This window comes from Sus scrofa, chromosome 1, assembly GCF_000003025.6.
Source record: "Sus scrofa isolate TJ Tabasco breed Duroc chromosome 1, Sscrofa11.1, whole genome shotgun sequence".
Lineage (NCBI taxonomy): Eukaryota > Metazoa > Chordata > Mammalia > Artiodactyla > Suidae > Sus > Sus scrofa.
The window spans coordinates 674,533-700,345 of record NC_010443.5 but is presented as its reverse complement, the minus strand read 5'-3'; the positions used below and the strand labels follow the sequence as shown (position 1 = coordinate 700,345).

Here is a 25,813-nt window from a genome sequence, read left to right as displayed (position 1 = left end):
AAGGCAAGGAAATGCGTCATGACAGATACAGTAAGAGACCAGACTACACGCGAGACGGGTTTTAATTACGTCCTTTAAAACGCGTCTGGAAGCTGCACACGTGAATGCTGCATCGCCAGACGCAAGAGCACCCTTTGTCTATGTTTGCTTTTTAACACATGGGCTGTAATGGCTTGAACCACCTTCGATAGCATAGTAACGGAAGGTCACGTTCAATGCTGCAAGGGAAAGTGTGGGAAAATTAGTTCCTGCCTCGCAGGCCTGATGCGGTCTCTTCTTAAGACTTCTGTTAAGAGACAGGAAGGAGACGATGTGAAAAACGAAAAACCACTAATGCCTAAAGAAGGGTAAAATCACAACCAACGCTAAGAAATGGAGATAGACTAAGAAAACACACCTTTAAGAAATAATATGTAAAACACACACACACACACACACACACACAAAAAAAAAAGGTGTTCCAATTATTTATATATGGCTGCATTATGACTGCCGAAAACGGAGTCATTTAAAATAATAACCATTTTCTTGGCGTTGCCACCGTGGCACAGAGGGTTAAGGATCTGACTGCAGCGGCTCGGGTCACTGCAGAGGTGCGGCTTGATCCCCGGCCCCGCGCGGTGGCTTAAGGATCCAGCCCTGCTGCAGCTGCTGCATACACCGCCCTTGCAGCTCGGATTCAACCCCTGCCCGAGAACTTCCACAGGCCGTGGGTCGGCCATTGAAGATCAGCAAGAACCATTTCCTTACATTTCATGGTTTGTGGGTCAAGAGCCAGGCAAGTCCAGCCGGGGACTCTGTTCCACGTCGCACGGATGGCGTCACCTGCTGGGCTCAGCTGGGCTGCTGCAGGGGCACCTCCGCAAGCCTCCGGCACAGCGGCCTCACGGGGTGTCTGGTGCCCAAGGGCAAAGAGTCCAGCCAACAAAGTGGAAGCCGCGTGAGCTTCGCTGGCTCGGCCTTGGAACGCAGACGGCTCCTTCGGTCCCGCTGAAGCGTCAGGACGGTCATCAGGACACACAGATTCGTGAGGAAGAGGCCTGGGCACTCGTGTCTCGACGAGAGAAGCATCCGGTACTTTACAGCCACGTCTTAACATTTTAGATTCAGAGCCCACTGTTCACTGCCTGCGTGGAATCTGTCCACCTTGACGCGTTCAGACAACAACTTCCCGATAATGATGAGGCCTGCGGCGGAGGGTCCGGGAACGGGACTGTGAACGAACATGGCACTTCCGTCAGTGCGCTGCTCACAGGCGAGCTTCTAGAGGAATCCAACAGCACATGCGCTGGAAACTGTGGTCGGTCGTTCACTGGTTCCGCGTTGCCGTGAGCTGCGGTGTGGAGCAGGCGCTCCCGACTATGCATCAAGCGTGTGCCGCCTGCCAGGTCCTGCACTAGGAGATACAGACGCCGCAGTCAGAAGCGGGGCCCTCCCCTGTGCGCCCCGCTCCGAGACCGAAGACCAAGAGCGCAGGGAGGAAGCAGGAGGCGTGGGCCAGCAGAGCCCCTCCCCACAGCGCCTGCGCCGGGGCTTCCAGCCGTTACCCTGAGCCACTGGACACATCATGCCTGCAGACGTTACGGTCAGCTGGCAATCTACACAGTTCAATGACTGACAAATTCCAGGTCTAGACTCACTTTACTTCAGGTTGCATAAAGAAAGAAAGCACTAAAAGCAAGGCCGCCACCAGGAAAACGCAACAAGACGCCTACGAGCAGAGACACACCCACGCACGCACCCAATGATGAACATAAACGTCTAAATCAAAATACACCATGGAGATCCAGCCCTCGGCATATATTTCCTACTGAAGCAGAGCTGACTTACAATGCTGTGCTAGTTTCAGGTGTACAGCAAAGCAAATCCCTCAGTATATTAAAAGCATAGCACATTAAGAAAAGTTGGATTATTCTAAGAAGAAAGAGTAGTTTAAAAAAACAAACAGAGGAGTTCCTGTCGTGGCGCAGTGGTTACCGAATCCGACTAGGAACCGTGAGGTTGTGGGTTCAGTCCCTGCCCTTGCTCAGTGGGTTGATGATCCGGCCTTGCCATGAGCTGTGGTGTGGGTCGCAGACGCGGCTCGGATCCCATGTTGCTGTGGCTCTGGCGTAGGCCGGTGGCTACGGCTCCGATTCGACCCCTAGCCTGGGAACCTCCATATGCCGCAGGAGCGGCCCAAGAAATGGCAAAAAGACAAAAAAACAAAAGCAAGAGTAATGAATATATTTTCGGAGAAATGATACAGAATCTGTTGGTACAATGCGCAATAGTAAATCACTGAATTGTACACATTTGCTTTATATATGTTTTCAATATATTACATTTAGCGATTAGAAGAAAAAAGGACAAAGGACAGTGAGAGTACCTAGATCTCTTAGTAAAACAAGCTCGTACTTAAGAACGCTGGGAAAAAATTCAAGCCAACACTGAAAAGCATGCTTACCTTTGATGCTCTGTAGCCATTTCTGCTAAACTCACTGACACCATATCTACAGCTACGGAAACTTCTCTGTTGTTAAAACCTACCATTTTATAATTTAAAAAACTACATCCACAGGCCAGAATTAAACAAGGATGCTTTGCTGCCACCCTACTGATATAATACCCATTGTAAATATCATCTAATAAAACATTGGAATAAAATAAGGAGCATAATTTGGAAATAAGGTGTCAAAGTTCTCACTATTTGCATAAGAGTAGTTACTTTAAAACCTTAGAGGTGCCATGTGAATAAAAATATTCAATAAAAGAATTATCTGCAAATTGACAATTTCTTTTCATACCAACAACATATTCTTAGGAAATACAATAAAAGAATAGACTTCATGGTCTATTTCAGTATTACAAAATAAATATAAATATGCATACATATTTATTATATACTTATCTCTTATAAATATTTTAAATAAATACGATAGAAGTAAAACAGGAGGGATGAACTTACAATGTGTGAAAGAACCCTATACTTTTAGAGAACTTACAAAGAGACACATAAAATAACACTAGGAAGCAGAGAAGCATATAATGTTCCTGAATGAAATAGTCAAAATTATAAAGATCTCAATTCCCTGAAAATTGATCTATGAATTAAATGTAATCCAAGTCTAAACCTCAGTGTGCATAAATAACTCTGACATTCAGCTAAAGCAATAAATCACAAGAGTAGCTCCGAGGAAAAGAAAAGAAAAATAAGAAATTCCAACTTCTGCCCCTCCATAAAAGCGATGAAAAAAACTGGCATCAACTGTCAGAATTAGCTTTTTCTCAGAAGTCTGAAAATTAAATAAGGGGTTGCAGGAACCCTGAGCGCATTTACTCAACAAAAGAGCTGAGTCTCAGTAAGAACCACAAGATGTTTGCTGTCTGACTTACTCGAGTTCCATTCCCAACTCCTTTGCTTAGAGGCAGCCATGAAAATAATTAACTGCATGTTCTATATTTGTTGGAGCAGGAAAGAAGGCCTCATTTACAAGAATTTTAATCATTTATTTTCACCTATCTGCTGTCCCCCTGGAAGAGTGGATCAAAAGCCTTGCCTCTGTTTCACCTGACCCAGGACTGGCCCAGTGCTAAAGCATTGGTCTGAAATGGCTACAGGCAAGTGCCTGAGTTACTGCTTCCTGAATGACAGGTAACATCTGGGGCCAACCGCACACCGTCCAAAGCCCTGGAAGGAAGGCAAGAGAGTGAGATGTTCAGAAGCACCTGAGCAGCTCTGCCACCTTCCCGGGACTCTAGAAGTCCACATGCACACCTGGGGCTGAGCACGTGCTCAAGAAAGGTCTGAAAAGGACCTCAGTTCTCACCTATGGCTGACCTTGAAGCTCTTGAAGGAGTGTAGGACTTGTAAGACAGACTGCTACACTGCCGTGCTTCGTGTTGAAGACGTGTGTACACACACACACACACACACAGAGCTCGGGTTCAAAGATGGGAAATCATTTGGCTCCAGACATTTAAGGAGAGCTCTACCAACAATTCGTTGACAACTAAGTTAACTGGATGGAGACCTCAGCAGTCATAAGTGACAAATGATAGATACAGAAGTTACCGAATTCCTTAAGAAAGTCAGTAAAAGACAATAAAAAATCTGCAATAAGCAGCAATAAAAAAAAATTATCCTGGGAAGGTGAGAGAATCTGGTTTCTAGGGGGACAGCTTTATAATGTTCATATAACTAGTTTTCAGCATCAAAGAAATTATGATTCATACAAGGAAACAAGAAAGTATTACACCATACACAGGAAAGGAGACAAACAACAGAAGCTGGCCCTGAGGAAGCCCAAACATGGGACTCTCTAGACAAAGACTTCACTTTGCCACAGCAAAGTCAGATGTGAGCTGGGTCTGCCACCTACACCACAGCTCACAGCAACTGGATCCTTAACCCACTGAGCAAGGCTGGATCCTTAACCCACCTGAGTCCTCGTGGATGCTAGTTAGAGTCGTTTCTGCTGAGCAACAACAGGAACTCCTAGACAATTTTACATAAGCTACTTTAAATATGTTCAAGAAGCCAAAGAAAATCATGCCTAAAAACTAAAGGAAAGTTTGAGAATGATGTACAGAGAATATCAATAAAGAAGATCGATAAAAAGAAGATCAATAAAGAGTGAAAAATTGCAAATATTAGGAACCAAACAGAAATTCTGATGTTGAAAATTACAACAACTGATATGAAAAATTCACCAGAGGGACCCAACAGCAACTCAAATAGGCAGAAGAATCAGTGGGCTTTATGACAGGTCAACTGAGTATCCATTTGAAGACTGGAAAGAAAAAGAATGAAGAAAAAGGATCAGAGCCTCAGAAGCCTGTGGGACACCATCAAATGTATCAACATATGCATAATGGGAGCCCCAGAGGGAGAGTAGAAGCAGCAGAAAGAGTATTTCCAGAAATATTGTCTGAAAAATTCCCAAATTTGATGATAACCATTAATCTACATATTCAAGAAACTCAACAAACTCCAAGTAGAATAAACTTACAGATTCACACCTAGATACATCACCATGAAATTATCCAAAGGAAAAAAACAAGGTGAGAATCTTGAAAGCAGCAAGACAGAAGCAATCCGTCATGTAGACCAACCTCTGAAACCATGGATTCCAAGACAGGAGGATGCCATTTTCAAAGTACTGAAAGCAAAAAAATATCTCAACCATTCTAGATACCAAGAAAAAAACTATCCTTCAAAAACTGAGGAATTAAGACACCTTCAGACAAAAACTGACAGGGTCTGCTGCACAGACCTACCTACAACAAGTGCTGAAGGGAGCCCTTCAGACCGGCTAGAGACACCAGATGACAACTCCAATCCACATGAAGAAATAAAGGACACGAGGAAAGGTCACTAAACAGGTGAATAGAAAAGTGTCTGTGTATAAGTCCTTTTATTTTTAATCTGATATAAGATGGATACATAAAGCAATCATTTTAAATAACACAAATTGTGGCTCAAAGATATTAAATAGTAAATAACTTGCTTAAGCCTCGATTTGAACTTAAGTCTTTTGGCTTCACAGCCAATACTCTTACTTGGTTAGAGAACTCCCCCTACTTTTGGATATATTTCAAGTTTTACATAATAAAATTATTTTGAAAGAATAACTAAGTAAACCCTTTTTGAAGGAGCCGGAGGAGTAGTTATTATAAAGGTACATAAGCAAAATTGGTGGACTGTGCTGGAATGGAAAATAATGTTAAGACGCAGACCCAAGAATATGACATGAAGGAAATGGGATTTCAAACTAGTAAGGAAAAAACAAGCAGTACTTGGGGTGCCTAGATAATTCTTTGGAAGAAAAATAAATGGATGATGGCCTTACCTAATAACCATGCATACAAATATAATCCACCAGGATTACATTTTAAATAAAATTTAAAATATATAAGAACAAATCATGTAAATATGAAACAAAATCAGGAAAATATCAATGAATATGTCGAGCTTAGGGGGCAGTTCTCCTAAGTCTAATGGTAAAAACAGATCTTGGATTTTCTTTTTTTTAAATATCATGACTTGAGAAAAATTATTGCTAACATATGGAAAGAGGTTAATAGCTAAAAGGGAAAAAGATATTTCAATGGAAAAAATAATTTAAAGGGTGAATAAATAACAAAAGAATGAAATCTATGCCCAAGATCCCAAGCACAGTTCCTTTCTGAGTCTTTTCTGCTCTGGGGAGCCGCCTTCCGGAGCTGGGGAGGAAAAAACGAGGGGCCCCGTTGCAAGAATGGGGCTGTAAGATACCTGCTCCTGGGCCCTTGTGTTTGGGCACAGGCCTGGGAGCTGTGTTAACAATATTTTTAAAATCATTTTTATGGTTTGATGCAGAGTTTCTCCGTTAGCGGATATATAAGTTGACCCTAACTTTTTGGAGACAATCTGGCAATATTTATCCAAAGCTGTTCAAAGTGAGGACCCTGACTCAGTAATGACACCTCGAGAAATTACTCTAGAGCAATGATCACACGCGCATAAACACGCCCCTCGAGGATGCTCGCAAGGGCCCTGCGTCAGCAGCCACCTGAATACACATCAGCAGGACCCCCTGGGGAGGGACGGCGCCCCCGCCCGTCAGGACTGGAGGCGGGCGGCACGGCGCGATCACGAGACGGACAGCCGGACAGCGTTCACAGCAGGGGCTCGTCTGCTCCGAGTGTGTGCACGTGTGGGTGTGTATACGCACACACTCCCACACACACGTTCAGGGAATACCCGACCGCTTAAACATCCACACGCCAACACGGGCTACTTCCGGGCGTGGGCAGCTATTATCTAAGAGCTGTTGGGATTTTTTCCCTTTTTTTGTTTGCTTTGTTTTATTCGTGCGTATTTTCTATTTTCAAAGTAATACATAATATTTCTTTAAAAGCTGGAATGCATCAGAAATTATATCATCGCTGAAGTAAAAAAAATTCCACCAACATATGATTTTGGGGATCTGCATCTTAAATTTCCCATAAAATGACCACATGTTCTACAAATGCTAAGAATAGAGGTTTTACTTATCACCGGCAAACCACACTCATTAAATCAGAGCAATGATCCACTCTTTAATTCAACTCGGGCTTGTCCTTCAGTGAGTAAATCAAAGCCCCTTTCAAGGACCGTGGCCTCGAAACCTCAGGGCCACCACCGCCAGCAGGCACGCAGCAGAGTCCGTGGGCCTCGTGGGGAAAATGCACCTTTTCCCTTGGAATGACGGAGCCTTTCTGCTGCGTATACCGCTTCTCCCTGAAAGCAAATTTTTACGTGCGTATTTTTACAGTCCACAGACTCCATCGGCCCTGCGCCCCGCGAGTCACACCGGGGTTCTGGGCGACAGGAATCCTGCGTGTGGAGGATCACTCAGACGGCAACTTACTTAGAGACAGATTTTTCAAGTCGGGCTTCTTTATAAATCTTCACAAAGAAACTGAGCAGAGCTAAAATTACAGTCCCACTGCCACACTGCCCCCTGTGACCGCAGTGCGCCGGGGGCTGAGGCCACAGCCGGCGTGTGTGCGGCCGAGTCTCTGCCAGGCCGTCGGGAACGGATCCCTCGCACGGCCAGATATTAGATCCACACCCCGAAGCATCCTCGGAACCGCCTTCCACGGCCGTGGCTCAAACGCTGCAAATACAAACATCTACTGCTATGTCATCGCGGACGGGGTCCCCGTGCTGCAGGGCACCCGGCCTCGGTGGCCTCGAGGCAGGGGGAGCAAAGCCGGGGGGCCTCTGCCCCCGCCCCGCTCCTCTGGTGCCCTGCGGTCAAGGGGACAGACGCGTCCCTGCTGCCCCACGGCCCCCTCAACCCGCACCCCCTCTGAGCTTTTAGGAGGCGAAAGAAGTGGCCTCGGCGGTGCGGAAACCCAGCACCGGGGCTGGGCGCTGGCCGCCGTGGCCCCTGCCCCTGCGTGTGGAGCTGGCTGCAGGGTGTGCAGGCTGGACGGGTTCTGGGTTCGAGGAGCCGGGCCTCGCACCCTCCCGGCTCCGACGCCTTCGCCCCCGCCCTTGTGCGAATGCGGCGAAGAGAGGCCTCCGCTACCCATCCGTGGCCCTTCACCCGGTCCCGAGACACAGGTCTCAGTTCTCCGATTGATTCGAGAATGACTTTGCTGAAAAGCATCACAAACCTCCCTAAAATACGTCACCCCGCCCCCACCTGTGACTCCGAAACAGCAGCACCGTCCTTCGCTTCGCATGGGGACGGAAGACCCGCCGAGAGGCTCCACTCACGGAAGAGCCCAGGGCAGACCCACGGCCCTGCCCAGGCCGCCCGGCGCCGCCCGGCGCGACGGCGCTCGCTCTCGGCGTCTGGGGGTCCGTGTTCCGCCCCCGACGGCTTCGTGGAGACGATCTCGCCAGCCTGTTGGTTTCTGCGGTTCAGACGCCCGGGAACTGCGCTCGCATGTGATGGATGAACAGACTGCATCGCACACGTGAAACTACACCCCTTGACTTTAATAGTTTCATAAAAGAGGGCTGCTGCTGGCTTCCTGGGGTTGGTTTTCACTCTTTGAAGGGCGGTCACACAGCTAAGGAAGAGAGCTATCGGACCTGCGACGTTTTCTGGAATCTAAGTGACCGTCGCTCCGCTCTTGTCCTCCGCGGAGCTCATCCTGGCTGCTCCCTCCCTGAGCCAGCAGACCCTCAGCTCTCGGCACGGAGACCCGGGGCCAACACCACCTGCCTGCACGTCCCAGCCCTGACCTGGCAGCAAGGGGCAAGGAGAGGGCCATTCCTCACCTCGCGGCCGAGCTTCCGTGTGTAACTAGTGCCGCCACTGCCCGGGCATGTCCACTCGCTCAGCAAGAGCCTCTGTCCCCGTCACGGAGAGGTGGCAGGTTTTCTCCCACCCAGAACCCTCTGAAAACCTTGCCCACGTCAGGAAATCTGCCACCTTCAGTCATGCGCCTGCTGGAAGAGGCCGGGAGGCGGTAACCCAGCGCCCTGCGCGGGGCGGGCCTGACCCGGGTCGGCGGATTGGATTCGAGCACCACGGGAGCCTCAGCCTGGAAGCAGCAGTGCCCACCGCCACTGCCACCACGCCTGGCCCGTCACACGCCTGGCCGCTCCGCCCATCGTTTCTCCTACTGGTCACTGGAGAAGGACCCGGCAGAACAGCCAAACCTGCACGACCGTCTCTGAAACTTTGTCACCTTCAGTCACCGAAAACTGAGAGCCCTGTGTGTTTCTACTTTGATGCGATAAAGGGGCGCTTGTCAGGGCAGAGGGATAAAGTATGCTTGGGAGTTTTAAGCACTAACTTCTGCCCATGCCTCAACCTCGGCCGCCAGCGGAGGACACCTTCCGCCCTGAAGGGACGTCATCGCTGGATCCGTGTCCCCAGGAGGCCGTCTCGCTGTCAGTGTGAGTGCGCAGGTGGTTCTGAGCACCTACGGCTTATGCCAGATCATCCGTTAGGCCGCGGAGACGCGAGTGTCGGGGAGGCGACAGGAAGGCACACGCTCGGGTGTACAGGGGGCCTGGGAGGGGGGTCATCGTCCCGCCCGGAAGGTGACAGGCGCAAGCAATGGACACCCCAGCGAGGTTTAGGTCGCGGGCTCAGAGGTGACTGGGATCCACGGAAAACCTGTGTGACAGCGACAGACGTGACTAAGCAGGGGTGCGGGGCGCAGCTTCCCAGCCGCTGAGAAAGGTCCCTAAGGACCTCGTCTACGAGGACGCTCTCCCTAAGGCCGGCAGCCCGCGGGCTCTCGGGCTCCTGCCAACAGCCCGCACGTCGCCGCGGCCGAAGCCGGAGACGTCAACACGGCGCGCAGGGCGACCCCAGCCCGAGCGCCACCGAGGAAGGGGCGCTGGCTTCACGGAGCCACGCGGCAGAAGGGCCCGTGGGCCCATCTCCTGGGATGACGGGCGCCAGCTTTGACCCCGGGACGCTTGCGGGGGTCGAGGATCCCATAGGGAAGGGGTGATGATGGCTCATTGTGGCAGCGTGTACGCGAGCGAACTGCCCAACCAGGGCCCCCAGGACAGTCCCCACGCGAGTGGCCGCGGCGACAGCCTTTATTCTTCCTCATCTGGAGAAGGTCTCCGGCCTCGCGGGATCAGCAGCGACGCTGGTGGCCGTGGCCTTTTCACAGGTGGACGTGATCTCTTTGAAGACGTCCAGGGAGAGACAGATACAGGCACACGGCGGAGCCACCTTGCTGTGCACCTGAAACTAACACAACCCTGTAAACCCACTACACCCTGACGCAGGCTTTTAGGAGGACAAGAAAGAAATCCTTGGCGCGCCACTGCTGCTGTTGCTCGAATCACTCATAAACGAGAGTTCAGTCTCGTCAGCTGCTTCTTCGGGGCCTGCCGAGATGATCCTGTTTTATTTTACCGACTGAATAATGCAGTTCGTTAACTTCCTCTTTTTGCTCAGCCGGTCCCTCGGTAATCGTGTCTCACCTTTTCATATATTGCTGGATTGACCTGCTAGTAATTTGTTGAGAACTTTTTGTCTATATTCCTAAGAGATACTGGTCTTAGTTTCCTTTTGATTTTTTTCACATCAGAGTAATTCTGGCCTCATAAGGAGTTGTGATATGTTCCCTCTAATTTCTTGGAAGATTTTGTGAAGAAGCGGCATGAACTTTAAATGGAGTTAATACCAGTGAAACGTCTCGTCCTCAATTTCCTTTGTGGGGAAGTTTTTTAAAAAATATTTTTACAATTTAATCTCTTGTTAGAAATCTACTAACATTTTCTATTTATTCTTGAGTCAGCGTCACTAATTTGTATCTTTCTAAGAATGTTTCCGTTCCATCCACGCTTCCTCCATGACTGTCACACAGTCGCTCAGCTGCGAGGTCGGCAGTGTGGTCCCCACTCCCTTTGCTGATTTTAATCATTTGAGTCTTCTCTCTTTTTTCCTGGTCAGCTTTAGCTTTTACCTTAAATTCCCTCCTGGTAACTTCGTATACTCTAACATCTGGATGTACAAACTTCTCATCCAGGTAAGACTTGAAAATATTTGTATTTTCTGCTCATCTCCAAGAACATTTTAATGTAAAAGGTATCTACAAACATGTTTTCAATTCTTCTGTGAACTATTTATTTACTTATTATTTATTTAGACTTTTTGCCTTTTCTAGGGCCGCTCCTTCAGCATATGGAGGTTCCCAGGCTAGGGTCCAATCGGAGCTGTAGCCACCGGCCTACGCCAGAGCCACAGCAACGCGGGATCCAAGCCGCGTCTCCAACCTACACCACAGCTCATGTCAACGCCGGGTCCTTAACCCACTGGGCAACGCCCGGGATCGAACCCGCAACCTCATGGTTCCTAGTCAGATTCGTTAACCACTGCGCCACGACCGGAACTCTTCTGTAAACTATTTAAAGTGTAATTTCACAGGATGACTTACCTAAAAAAACGATAGCTAATCGTTCACAGGTAAAATTCTAAATTGGGAGAACAGCAGAAATTCAGGATCCGGAGCCCCCGCAGCAGGTGCTCTGCTCTGCACCAGCCTACACGTTTCAATACCTCGCTGTTTTATTTCGGCTACACACAGAGTCCCAGACCTGGCGGAGGTGAGTGCGGACACATCCCTCAGTGCAAGACCTGAAGGGCAGCGGTGACCTCTGCGCAGAAGCAGAGGCTGAGTGAGGCTCCGCGCTCGCCGAGCTCCTCGGTGCGCTGCCCCCCTTCATCTCCCTCTTTAAAGCCCAAAGACCTCTCTCTAATTTTCTTGGGTCTGACAAGGAAAGGGCATGAGGGAAATACAGGAGAGCATGAACTAGTTCAATTCTTGAACTCAGACTCATCCATCAGACATTCTTTTCCTCTCTGGTATAATCTGACATAAATCATGGAAAGAAACAGCAAGATTAAAAGCAATAAACTATGTTCCAGTAGTTCACCTGGCCCTTGGAAATGAGACTTATTAACTGTTACCCAGATGTACTTAATAGAGCTTAAAACAACTGTGCCCTCCTTTTAAAATGCGCTTTGATGATTTAACAATGTGTTATCTGCCTGAAACAAGACCACCCGCACTTGGGAAATTTCCGTCTTTCTTGAAGTCGGTGTAACACGAGACTTGGCAAGTTAAGACAGAACACGAAGGGGCCAAAGATGAAGTTCGGAGAAGGCGGTTTTCCATACAGATTTGGAGGAACCGTCAAGGATAAATCCGAGCAACGGCCGCTGGGTTTCGTACCCTGCCCACTCACGCCGGGCGGCCGTGCTCTCCGGGATCGTGTCTCCATGAAGCCGCCACCTTCTCCCGACACTTTCATCCACAGGAACCAGGACCAGCAACCACACACGAGACTGGGGATCGCTTGACAGGAGCAGGTCCAGAAGCTGCCGGCTTGCCTGCAAGGCTTCATCTCTGGAAAATATTAAAGTGTCCCTCTGTGCCAGTAACAAAAACAGGCTTGAAGGCGTAAAAATGAAGTGCTGTGCTAACAGTTCAAACGAGAGGGAAACCTGTGGTTTCTCACGGGAGGACTTTTTTCTGTAAGATCCCTTGGGGAGAAGCCTTTTAAGATGGAACCTGGGCCTTCTATCAGGACCACGTCCACCGTGTGTGACACCAGCACCTCCGAGGTCCACTCGGTCACCGGTCTGCATGTCACCCTCACACCCATACAGCCCCTGACACAGCTGGAAGGGAGCATTTCCCAGAGTATGTCAGTTGTCTTTATGGACCCCAGTTCTCTCTGTCACGGTAAACCTGCATGTCTTTCTTTATATCTGAGACTCCCATTTAAAGTATGCAACGAATAAAACATGCGACATGGATTGCTTAAAAATGAAGAAAGATGCGACAAAAAAGATGGCTCTTCTAATTCCCGCTGGCCGAGCCCAAGCGGCCTGACGTGCCCGTTCACACAGCAAGGATCCATCACGCTCATCCAGCCAAGCAGTGCTGGATGCCCTGGCCATTAGCAGCGGGGCCAAGGAGCAGACTCGCGCGAGTCAGAGCTCTTAGCCAGGGTCAAGTTTCACTGGTAACTTCAGGGCTCAGCTGCCAAGAGGCCAGAGCAGAGCAGAAAGCAGTCCCAGCGACCCGGGGTGGCTCTCTCCTGGGCAGCCCAGGGCCGGGTCCCACGTGAGGATGGGGGCCTCCTGGCCGTGCAGCGCCCCCACCCCAAACCTCGGGCGGAGTGCAGAGACCGCAGGGGTTTTCTGGGGGCGTGGCCCGCAGATCCAGAGGTGGCAGGTTTATTGAGCACACACAGTCCTGACCCGGAACTTCATGCTGAAAGCCTCGCGCGGCCCAGGAAACACCCCGAGTCTCTTCACCAAGAGCAGGGTCAACACCTGCTCACAGGGAGCGCCAGCCCCTCCTTCTTCCTCCCCACGGCCGTGTGTTCTGGTGGCAGAGAGAAGCAGATCATGGGCCAGCTGCCTGGACACGCGTGGTGCAGCCCCTCTCATGAGCGAGCGTGCTGTGCGGAGGTGCAGCCGGTGAGCGGGTGGACACAGACAGGCTCCCTTTAGGGAGCTGCGTGCTACGAAGACGGGACAGAGAGGAGAGGACCCTGCAGCCCGGGTCCGGGGGCGCCCCTGAAGCTGTGGTTAGCGAGCTGAAATCCAAACGCCACGAAGCCACTCGTGAGGACATCTCTGGAAAATCACTCCAGTCAGGTGCAAAAGCCCCGGGGTGGAAAGGCTTGCTGGGAGGTGGAAATAACTGGGAGACCTCACGACGCACCCGGGGAAGCAGCTCATCAGACGGGCAGGAGCAGGGCCGCGGCAGGAGGTCACGAGCGCTCCGTGGGCACCTGGGGAGCAGGTGGCGCTCAGCAAGATGGCCTGGCCCTGGGCGGAGGACAGGCGGCTGTGGGAAAGTGGTCCGGGTGGGCGACAAGGCGGGTTCGGTGAAGGTGGGTGCGGGGAGTCCGTGACCTTGGAGGGAACTTGGTATCTTCGCATTTACTGAAAATGACTTCATCTGGCCTCGAGTTCAGCTGATCACCTGCTGTCGAACGTGAGTCTCCTCGGATGTAGGATACGGTACAAGGTGAACAAGCGGAAACAGACTCAAGTAAAAATGCTAAGCGCACTGAAGAAAACAACCAAAAAATGAGAACGGGATAAAGAAGAAAAAGGGTTAAGAACAAAAGTGGAAGAACGTGGGAAGAAAGGCAGATGCTAAGTATCTCTAGGAGCCAGAGACCCCAAGGAACGGGGTGGGATAAACCTGTGAACTGGGAGACTTTCCGGATGAGCAAAGGGGAACCTGCGTCCTCACGTGGAAGGGCCAGCCTGGTGGGGAACCGAACCAGAACCACAGCCCCGCGACAGGTGCCAGGAAAACCTTATGCTTCAAAGACAAAGGGGAACATCCTCGGGCCACCGGGCAGGATCAAACTTGTCACCAAGGAATCAGACTGACATCGAGTTTCCAAAAACAACGCACAAGACCATAGAGCACCGTGTGCAAAGCTCCAGGAAGAGGTAAACGTCCAGGGAGCCATGGAACCTCCGAGGAGTGGAGTGGAGGCGAGGCTGGTCTAACCGGGTGACGGGGAGGTTTTCAGCAGAGGGCTGGCGGCCACAGAGCCCCCCTGAATCGCAGCCAACCCAGCCACAAACAGGGGAGGGAGAGGTGCTCACTGATGCTGATGTTTTTCCCGAAGGCGGGTCTCAAAGGGCAGGTCAATCACACGGACGTCTTGAAACGTTAACAAATTCTAACGTAACACGTAATGAGGCACTTTAAACGCCACTGAACCAAGAGTGGCTGTTTTCTTAAGGGGTGACCCTCTCTGGGCTTTCTCCTCTTCCCAAAGGACAGGAAACAAAACCAGAGATGAAAGGGACCAAGTTCCGGTTCAGGAAGATAAACAGGTAGTTTCACCGCTACTGGCCCCAAATTTTTCATAGAAAAGGGGTATAAATTTTAGACATTGGCAGAAATGCTGCAGACAACACTTTGAAGCTGTACCATTTGATATTTCTTATAATTCATTAAAAAATAAAGGATTTTAAAGAAAGGAAGTAAAAATGTATGCCACAAAATGCCGACGTCTATCACTGGATGCTAAAATTAGTAGGTAAAGTGTGACGACAGATGAATGCTTAGATCATCTCAATGTAGCCGCCCCCAAAATGTTCAAAATGACAAACACTGACTTTACAACCGAGAAGCCAAGTTATGAACGTAAGGGAGATCATTCAAACAGACCAACTTCGTGACGCTCCGTGAGAAGAACCGTCACTCTCCCGCGCTCCTGGCCAAAAGCATCGAATCTAATGGTCAGGAAGACGGGGACCGGCCGTCCGGCAGAGAACCCCGCCCGCCATCCCGCGACCGTCGATGTGGGAAGAGAATCCGGAAGAAAACGGATGTGTGCGCACGCACAACTGAATCACCTTGCCGGACGTCAGAAATTATCACACTCACTCCGTCAATCGACTGTACCTTCCAAACAGTCACGGTCAAGACAGAAGAAAGGTCTTCCGAGTTAGAAGAGACCAGAAGACGTGCTCGTTGATGAAGCGCCGCACGCTGGGGTGGGAAAACGGCTCTGAAAAATGTTTCAAAGCTGACTGGGAACGACCCCGGGCTGGACAGATGGACAGTACGGCATCCGTGTCCCACCTCCTGGTTTTGGCAACTGTGTGTATTTTGGAAACTCGTACTGACACGATTGGGCACAAAGGGGGCGATGCCTCCAGCTGAATGGTTTTGAAAAATCAATTTATGTGTATGGGATTCAATAGAAATATTATGCAAGCCATAAGCATCATTCTAAGCTTTCTAGTGGCCAATTTTGAAAATTCAAAACGGTGGCCCTGGTCTGGGCACGCGTGGAGTCCTGCTTCGCAAAGAGGAACGAGCTGGGGACGAGCGCCAAGCGGGAGGCCCTCCGGAGACGCTGCGGAGGGAAGGAAGCCAGTCTCGAAGCTCGCACAGCTCCCGTTCACACCAGGTTTTCGAAACAACAAGAGACATGGAGGACAAGCTAGGGACGACGAGGGGGCTTTACAGGTTCGGTGCACGAGGCGAGAGCCGGGTTACAACCCGCCCTAGGAAGCCGTTATGAACTGGACATCCAAAGGCAAAGGCAAAACCCAAGAAGCGCAGTCCTTCTCACTCCAAAACCCTCAACAAAATTCTAGCTCATGGAGCCCAAAGATGTGTAAAAGGACAACATGCGATGACCAAGTTGGGCTTTTCTGAAGAACAAAAGGTGGTTCTGCCAGAAAAATCTATAAACGCTGCTCATCAAATCCACAGACTTAAAAGATTATATTCTAAACAGATGTAGAAAACCTTTGATAAAATTCAAAACCCGGGCAGGGCCGTGGGTTAAGGATCTGACGTGGCTGCAGCTGCGGCTCAGATTCCATCCCTGGCCCAGAAACTCCCACATGCTGCAGGAACAGCCAAAAAAGAAAAGAAAAGAAAATCAATACCAATTCATGCTGAAAACAGCCTGGGCCTGATAATTACTCTCTATCAAGACCTCTAGCAAACACGCCCCTTCACAGGAAACACCAAAAGGTTCCCTTCGGCTGAGGCCCCACACTGACTGCCAGCCAGGCCGCAGGCTGGGCAGCGACACAGGAAAGGAAGAGGACGTGGATCCCGCGGGTAAATACAAAGAACCAGGCACGTCCAGATGTGGAGCATGATTCAGCACCAAGAAGAACGGGGTTACCCAGCCACGGAGGGACCCTGAGTCCCACGACTCCGTGCCGGGGCCGGTCCGAAACGGCTGCAAACCGCGTGGTTCCACGACCTTCCCGAACAGGCAGAGCCGCGGCGACAGGGGGACATCAGAGGCTGTGGGGGAGGATGAAGAGACAGAGCACAGGGGACCCGCGGGTGGCGACACCACTCTGTGCGACGCTATTTGGGGTCCCCGTCCTTCTGCACTGGTCCAGACCTCAGAACTCACAGCACCAAGAAAACCTGAAGGTAAACCATGACTCGGGGTGGTGGTGACCAGTCCACGTAGGCTCATCAGTCGTAACAGAGGATGCGCTGGCGGGGTCAGGGGGCCGGGGGTCGGGGGGGTTGGATTCCCTAAAAGGCAACAGCTGATGCACAGGGGGCATTTGGGGTAATGCGAGGGAATCCCATGTCCCTCCAGATTTATCAGCATGCGCCTCACTTAAGACGGTAGAGTGATTTCAGTTCACGATTCTTGGAACGTAGAAAACACTCTTATACCCCACTGAGCAGAGCCAAGCTCTCGGGAAACTGCCCACATTGAAATCACTTATCAGCTCCCTGACTTCCACCTACAAGCCTCTGCCAAGCTCTGAGAGCCACCGAGACTAACTTAAAATCATCTTTAACTTCAGAATAACTTCGAAGGAATACTATTAACGCAAAGTTTTCACCTAAATTAAAATAAGAATAAACCCAACAATAGCTCCAAAAATGTGTCCGTAAGAATCCAGAGCCCATACCTCAGGCTGAAGGAGGAGGAGAGGAAGGCAGATGGCGTGGGGACACACGCTCACGCCTGCAGCTTAGCTGCCGGATCCAAACCACTTGGCTGCGTCAAACTTGAAGCTACAGAAGTGTCCTCTGCACTAGTCCGCAGACACCCACATGTCACCTGCACCCTAACAGCCACGATGGGGTGGCTTCGGGGGACCCTACGGATGCCCCCACAGCCCTTACACCCCACAAGAGGGGCGGCCTAAATATCTAATTCACTTCCCATTTCGCTGTTGAGGAAACTGGCAGCGAAGGCCCCACGGTCGCACAGGGTGCAGGCCACGGTGGCCGAACCAAGGCTGCACCACGCCATCACTTTCCCCACCACCTGACGGCTCAACGCTGGCAACTGAGTGTTTATCATCCTATGCGTAAAAACCATTAAGCTGCATCTGTCTGCATAGAGTCTGTAACTTGGGATGTTTAACTCTTTTAGAAGAGCCCCGTCTGAGAGTTCCCGTTGTGGCTCAGAGGTTAACGAATCTGACTAGGAACCATGAGGTTGCGGGTTCAATACCCGGCCTTGCTCAGCAGGTTAAGGATCTGCCACTGCCATGAGCTATGGCATAGGTCGCAGATGCAGCTCAGATCCCGCGTTGCTGTGGCCCTGGCGTAGGCTGGTGGCTACAGCTCCGATTCGACCCCCTAGCCTGGGAACCTCCATATGCCACGGGAGTGGCCCTAGAAAAGGCAAAAAGACCAAAAAAATTGTTTTTAATTTAAAAAAAGAGCCCTGTCTGTCCGGTGAGGCTACAACAGTCCCTCCCTGATGCCTGAGGGTGTCATTTGCGGGCACCGGAGGTTCTGTGTGTTGCTGGGCGGAGTGGCTGTGGGCTTGTGACCCAGGACAGGCAGGGAGGTGGCATCTGCCTTAAGACCGTCCCACAGCAGCAGCCAGATGCACCTGCTCTGCGTGTTCTGTCAGGACAGCTCCCTGGGCTCTTTGCTGTCACCGCTCCCGGCTCTGTGGCGGGCGTCCCCCTGCACCCAGATCCAGAGCGCCCCGCCCGCCCCACCCATTCCCACCACGATGCTCAGGTAAGCCCTTCCCCCCTTCCTCCTACGAATGTCACAAGGAAGTGCCGGTGCCCCCCCCCCGCCTTTATTTTAGAAAATAAGAGCAATATTAAAATATACCCTGGCAAATTTTTGTTGACTCTTTACAATGTACCAAAGAACAGAGATCGGGAATTAACCATAGATTTTAAATGTTCTCGCCTTAAAGGATGGCAGCTATGTGACACGGGGACGTGTGGGTGTGTCAAATCCACCCACCAAACTCACACCACGCTATGCGTCAGTCACATCTCAATAAGCTGAGGCAAGTCCTATAAGCAGCCCCAGCCCATGACTTGGGGAACTTACGGTCAACAGAAGACAAGGGCTGTTTTAATAAAGGGCTATTGCGCAGTAACATTAGGAAAGAATGGTCACCAAAGGATAAATAAATATAAGAAGATGGGAAGGCAGAGAAACCAGATCGGCCAGGCCTGGTGGGAAGCCCTGGTTTGGATGCAGGATTCCTGCTTCAAAACCTCTCGGCCCCTGCGACTCGCTCCATCGCAGCCTCCCGCATGTGCCTCTTTTTCTGCAGGAAGCGACAACACCTTTTTGGGGCGACAGCGAAGGCTGAAAGTATTTATTTCACATGAACATGCTGACTTGCTCTGGAAGCAGCAGGGCAATTTCCAGGTCAGGTCTCCTACACCAACTAAAGGTACTTCCACCACCGCGGACCTCAAGCCGCAGGCTCCCCTGCCAGCGGGTTGGCTGAGTTTCCGCGCCGCGCACAGGAGGCAGCGGCTGAGAGCCTGGGGGCGGCGCCCAGAGTCTGCGGCCCCCCGCGCCCGCTCCCCGGCCTCGGACCCTTGCCTGAGCCCTCCAGACCGGGGAGGGTTTTATCAGAAGCGTGGAATGGAGAGATTCTTCTTTTTAATCTTTTAACGCGCTGGTGTCTAGCTGTGCTGGGTCTGAGCAGACAGGGAAACGAACAAGTCGTAACTGAACCAGCCCAGTGCCAGCCGAGCGGACCTCCTCCCCGCACCGCGCGGCTGAGGCTGGAACGGGGGCTCGCTGGTGGCGCCTGAGACACAGGATCCGGAGGAGCCTGGGGGACGCGAAGAGAAAGGCCGATGATGCTGCGCGGGGCGGGCACGCAGGCAGCCCCGGGCTCCGCTGATGGAGAAAACGGGAAGCAGAGCGGCCCGCGGCGGCCTGCACAAAATCCCCGATGTGCCAGGAGTCACGCCAGACGTTTCCCCACTCTCGCATTTTTATGTAAGTCATCCTGGGAGAATGCGCCTTCAGATACTGAACGAGCACAGGCACAGCCGGATGCAAATACCCAGGCAGTGAATGTCCATAGCAAATATAAACCTTTGAGGATCCCAGATCTCAAACTTTTGAAGCCACAAAATAAAAGTTCCCTGTGCAGCCCCGCTGCCACCTGGCCCCTGGCATCGCCCCCCAGCCCGCCCCCCAGGATGGCCCCACCACCGGCCTCCGTCTTGGCAACAGGAGGATGTGGACACAGAGAGGGTGGGTCCGCGGTCCTTGTAAGGCTGGTGCCTTGAGAAACCCTCTCGGTGACATTACAGCCTATGTTCCGAACACACAACTCACTCTGTGTCTCTAACGACTTCCCATTTTAAAGGCCTTCAAAGCAGAAGGGCTGCACAGGTTAGTTTCCTGAAATTCAGAGTCATCGAAGAGCATTTTTGCCTCCACGATGAGGGAAACGCCCCTAAATGAAAAAGATGGTAGTTTCCAGGCAATATGCACATGAGAAAACCTGTTAGAAATATGTATACTGTCGTAACATAAAGATTCGGGTCGGTTCATCTCTCCAGCAGTCAGAGAGCCTCTGTCCTGCACGAGCAGCTGGTCTGACTCTCAGGGATAAAACGAAGCACGAAGATGGAAAGTGTCCTCCAGCAGGACTCGGGCTCCCGTGGAGACGCCGACGTGCGAGCTGACAACTGCAGTGTGGACGCCACGTGCTCTATGCGGCAGGAAGGTGAGCCTGGTACTGAACCGACTGTGGGCTCCCAAGAGGATCTCACTTCAGGGAACCGTCACCGCACCTGAAGGAGGCCTCGGGCGTGGGCGGGTGGGGCGGGAAGAGGCCGGGGGACCCCGGGCTGGGCACCGTGTGCGGAGAGACCAGCCAGGAGGCAGGCCTGGCTAAGACCTCGCTGGCGACGCTAAGGAGCTTGGGCCAATCCTAGAGGCCGCGGGAAGGGTGAAAACACAATAATTATCATTTACATCTTTCACTAAAACCCGGGAGGGAAAATTCTACCTTAATTGAGCAAAACTGTAACGACGCTGCTATGCATGAGGCCAATTATAACACTGGTGTCCAGAATAACACTAATGAACCTTCAGTTTTATGATGGAATCACAAGATCGTAAGCAGTTCAGAAGTATTCCTGGGCAGCCGGTATTTTCACCATAAGCATCTCTCGCCACAAACGTTTTCACCACATGACCGATGGGCCATAAGGCAACTCTGCCATTGAAGATCGAAGAGCTGGGTTAGGGCTAGGGTTAGGGTTAGGGTTTCAGGTTAGGTTAGGGTTTAGGATTAGGGTTTCGGGTTAGGGTTAGGGTTTAGGTTTAGGGTTAGGGCTTCGGGCTAGGGTTAGGGTACGGGTACGGGTACGGGGTAGGGTTAGGGTTAGGATAGGGTTGGGTTAGGGTAGGGTGGGTTAGGGGGGTAGGGTTAGGGGGGGGGGGGGGGGGGGGGGGGGGGGGGGGGGGGGGGGGGGGGGGGGGGGGGGGGGGGGGGGGGGGGGGGGGGGGGGGGGGGGGGGGGGGTTAGGGTTAGGGGGGGGGTAGGGTTAGGGTAGGGTTAGGGTAGGGTTAGGGTTAGGGTTAGGGTAGGGTTAGGGTTAGGGTTAGGGTTAGGGTTTAGGGTTAGGGTTGGGTTAGGGGTTAGGGGTAGGGTTAGGGTTAGGGTTTAGGGTTAGGGTTAGGGTTAGGGTTAGGGTTAGGGTTTAGGGTTAGGGTTTCAGGTTAGGGTTAGGGTTAGGGTTTAGGGTTAGGGTTAGGGTTTAGGTTAGGGTTAGGGTTTAGGGTTAGGGTTTAGGTTTAGGTTAGGGTTAGGGTTTCAGGTTAGGGTTAGGGTTTAGGGTTAGGGTTTAGGGTTAGGTTAGGGTTTAGGTTAGGGTTAGGGTTTAGGTTAGGGTTAGGGTTTCAGGTTAGGGTTAGGGTTAGGGTTAGAGGTTTAGGCTTAGGGTTAGGGTTTCAGGTTAGGGTTAGGGTTAGATTTTAGAGGTTAGGATTCAGGGTTAGGGTTAGGGGTTAGGGTTAGGTTTCGTTTCCCCACTGTTTTCGTTTCCCCGCTGGTGCAGTGCTCCTGTTCTTAGGTGACAGAGGCGACTCCCTCAGAGCAGTCTACAATGAGGAGGCGTGGCAGTCTGCTGTGTAGACGAGCTTGCTGTTGAAATGCACTGTGTACATCACCTGGCAGCTGCGTACACTAACTTGATAAATGTCCGGGGATCTGACTCACAGGAGTGGGAAGTAGGGAGTGTTAGGCAATCCTGCGCCCGCCCTGAACCCCTATCCTGTGACACCCCAGAACCCCTGACACCGCATGACAAGTCCTGTGGAGAACTGAAGGCTCAGAGTTGTCACAGCGCCGTGTGACAGGGCGCCAAGAACACACAGCAGGGCGCAGACTCTCCCAGCAGAACTCGGAGCTGGGCCACAAACACGCACCTCAGCCCCTGGGGACGACACCTCTCCGCAAGAAGAAAGAAATGTTAGGAAAAGAAAAAAAGTACGATGCCAAACAAGACGAGTCGACACGCACACAAAAGAGTAAAATGCGGCGAAGGAGCGACTGGAGCCAGGTGCTTGGGGACAAAAGCTAAGCCGTGACTTACACGCTGTCACCACGTGTCTACGTGCATCTCACGCGGTTCAACACGTGGCACTTCACGATAACGGCTGTTTCATTCTGTTACCCGTGTCTCATCACGTCCGTTTAAACGTACCTCTTTTTTATTTGAGGTTATTTTATCTTTTACGGCCAAACTGCCTCACAGCCACTTAGCTACGCAGCAGACGTGCTCACGGAGAGAGACTCGGAGCCTCTACCCCGAGACGCCGGTTTCCCTCGAGGCGATCCGGTGACGCCCGCGCCGCTGGGAGCACGAGCCCCTCGATGAACTGAAAATATCTTCCGCGCTTCGGGAGAAGATCAGGTGTGAACAGGCGCCTCACCTGCACGGCACGGTTAACCGATGTCCAACAGAGACGCCGAGGAAATTCCATGCAAGAGCAAGAGGGTTTAAGGCGTGTTGTTATGGAGCAAATAGACACCCATGTGGAAAAGGGAGCTTCTCCACGTGCCCAAATCAATCCGAGCAGCTGCGACGGCTTCCTGGTGGCGTCACCATGCCCGGCCTCCCCGAGTGTGGGCAGCCTGCGACCAGCATAGAGACCCCAGCAAAGCGGAAGAGACGGGGCTGCGTGTCCACTCCTCCCGGGGCACCCCTCTCCCTCGCCCACTGAGAGAGCAGCGCCTCGGCAGGACCCTGCGGGACAAGGGGCTGCAGTGGCCTCTGGAGCTACGGGCACCTCCTGGACTGTAGCTACAAGCAGCTGAGGTCGTCAGCCTCACAACCACAAAGACCTAGAACCTTCTGCCAACTGGGGGGGTGGGCTGGAAGCCTCGGAAGAGAGCACGGCCTCGGCCGACATCTGGGGCGCAGCCCTGAGAGACCCTGAGCAGAGAACAGGCTGGGCCATGCCCAGCTCTGACCCACAGAGACGGTGAGGTGGAAAACGGGTGCCGCTTTGCCGGGGTGATCAGGCAGCCACTGACGGCCAGGGCAGTGGGCACAGACCCAAGCCCCCCAAGAACGCAGGAACCCCTTCACACTTCGCGGTGGCAAAGCTGTCCCGACAGGCCACAGAAAGTACTGACCATAAACCAGAGGTCGGCACTCATAAAACTCACAACTCACGTTCATTAGAAGATATTATTCTAGGAGTTCCCATGGCGGCTCAGCAGGAGGATGTGGGTTCAATACCTGGCCTCGCTCAGTGGATTACGGATCCGGTGTTGCTGCAAGCTGTGGTGCAGGTCACAGATGTGGCTCGGATCTGGCGTGGCTGTGGCTCTGGCGTAGCTCCAATTCGACCCCAGCCTGGGAACTTCCATGTGCTGCAGGTACGGCCCTAAAAAGAAAAAAAAAAAAAATGTGTTTCAAAAAGATATTATTATAATATAAATAGGCAGGAAATAGATCAGAAAATACTTGCCATGCATGTGTCTAACAGGCGATGGTGTATCCAATACATTTTCAAGTTCTACGACTCCATCATCACAGGAATAATAATTAAGACAGGCCTCTACACATCTTGCTAAAGTGTTCAATATCACTCATTATTTTTTCAATGCTTAAAATACCATAATAGGTAAAATTAAAAACACTAGCAGAGCCCAAATGCAGCCGAGACTGTGGAACAGCGGACCGCCTACGGCGGTGGCGGGGCGGTAACGGCACAGCCGCTCTCACGTTAGCGTGAAGCCTGTGCCCACCCGTCACCCCCAGTGACAGGCCACGTGCCGCACGAACACTGGTGACCAGAATTTCCATGGTGGTTTGCCCCATCATCACCCCAAACGGGAAACACTGAAACTCCCCGATGGAGAAGCGGGGAAGCCGTCCTGCGCGCACACGGTGGAATTCGTCTCCACCGGGCCAAGCTGGGCACCACCGGCTCGGGGCGCAACGCCACACGCGTCAAGCCGCTGCCCAAGCCAGGATCCCATTAACGCGGAGATGAGACGGCGTTAGGGCGCGTTCACTCTGTGGTGCAAACGGTCGGCACTGGCCTCTCTGTCCCCCCTTTCCTGCTTAATTCTTCTCCTGAAAGTACTCCTTTTACTTCTACTAAAAGCCTCAGGGCGCAGCAAACACCCTGCTTCCCCCGCGGACATGAAGCACGAGCCGGGCCGGCAGCGAAACGCCCGCCTTCGCCCCTTCTGCGCTGAGCGCGGTTGTAAACGTCACCCGCCCCGCCTGCAGCGCACTCTTGAGGCACGGATGTCATTTCGGGGCCGGGGCAGCCCTGCTGTCTGCAAAGCCCCGATTTCTTTCCGGCCGTTCGTGACTTCCAAAACCACGCACGCTGAGGAAGTCACGTCTTCGTGTCTCCGCAGCGTTGAATACCTTCTGGGTTCGAAAAAGCCAGCGCGACGTGCATCTCGGCAGAAATTGGTCTGAACCCAACAGGCTCCTGGGCGTGTCCGTTTCCCACAAACCCATGGCGGCTTCCGGCCGTAGACGCGCTCCTCACGGAAGCAGCCCGTGTCTGAAGGGTTAGAGACCGAGTGCATCGGACCTTGGAACTTTCTCCTGCTGTTCTAGCAGGTCAGTCCAAGCTGTAAGAAGCCAGCCTCAGGCAGCCCTGGTTTGATACAGGGGACCACGGCCCATGCCATCACTGGCCAGGTTGGGGACAGTGTGGTCCCTCCAGACTGGGCCCCAGAACAGCCTGGGCTCTGACCCTGCTGGAGTTCTTGCTACCGAATGAGCAACGTGGGTCTTCCTAGAAAAACGGGTACAAGTCGTGGCTGGAACCAGAGTCTGCGCTGCGGGTGCGGGCGCTCCCAGGAAGGCCACGCGGCAGGGGACCGGCCTGGGCTCCGCCCTCCGGGAGCCCAGTGCAGAAGCTCGGCAACTGTGCGCTGACGCCAGGCTGCAGCAAAACGCTCGTGTTCCTGTGAAAAATTCAAATTCCCAGCCTCTCGCGTGGATCTATGGAAAAGGAACGTTAGGGAGAGGGCACCGACATCCTTCCTTTGGAAGAAGCACTCTAGCAGATTTGCGTGCAGAGGCTTCGTGTACCTCAGGCCTTCCATCCAAGCAAGTGGAGCAGCCAAAATACAGCCCACACGTGTGCCCAGTACACGAGCCATCAATCCGCAGCCAGGCTGCAGCTGCCACTGGTGGCGAGAGGTACGTCACACACATTTGAGTCCTGGAAGAAATCCTGCTGCCGGCAGTTCAGCCTGGAGATCTCTGCCTCAGGCTGAGGTCCACGCAGCCTCGCTGGCTCAGGTGGCTTCCAGCACAAACAACAGTTTCCTCTGACTTTCGTAGTTCAGCTTCCTCTGCTGCTGCTGAAGAAATTCTGTCAGTACCCAGAAATCTTAAAGTCCATTCCTTATTTGTCTCGTCTTCTTAAATCATCATTCCAACAGGCTGTGCCTACATGACAGTGAAAGATCTGTTTGCGGTACCTTTTTGGCCATTTTGAATATTAAAATGAGCAACATGACAATAGCAGGCTTCCTACTCAAGTCTGTACTACACTTAAATTTATGGTTTGGCTGATGACTTTGCTAGAATCTGCAGAAAATTTTCCCAAAGGA

At 52.0% G+C, this 25,813-nt stretch overlaps 1 protein-coding gene across 2 annotated transcripts in view; it reads right to left on the bottom strand.

Moving 5' to 3' along the window:
- The window catches only part of WDR27 (WD repeat domain 27), a 141,616-nt gene that overhangs the window by 19,761 nt on the left and 96,042 nt on the right, over nt 1-25,813 (bottom strand). The window contains exon 26 of one of the 2 annotated variants that reach the window (XM_021085668.1): nt 751-1,391. The exons of the other annotated variant lie outside the window; for it this stretch is intronic. Coding sequence (XP_020941327.1) covers nt 1,107-1,391 — 285 coding nt within the window. The 3' untranslated portion in view covers nt 751-1,106. The remainder of the gene's footprint in view (nt 1-750; nt 1,392-25,813) is intronic. 2 annotated transcript variants of the gene reach the window in all.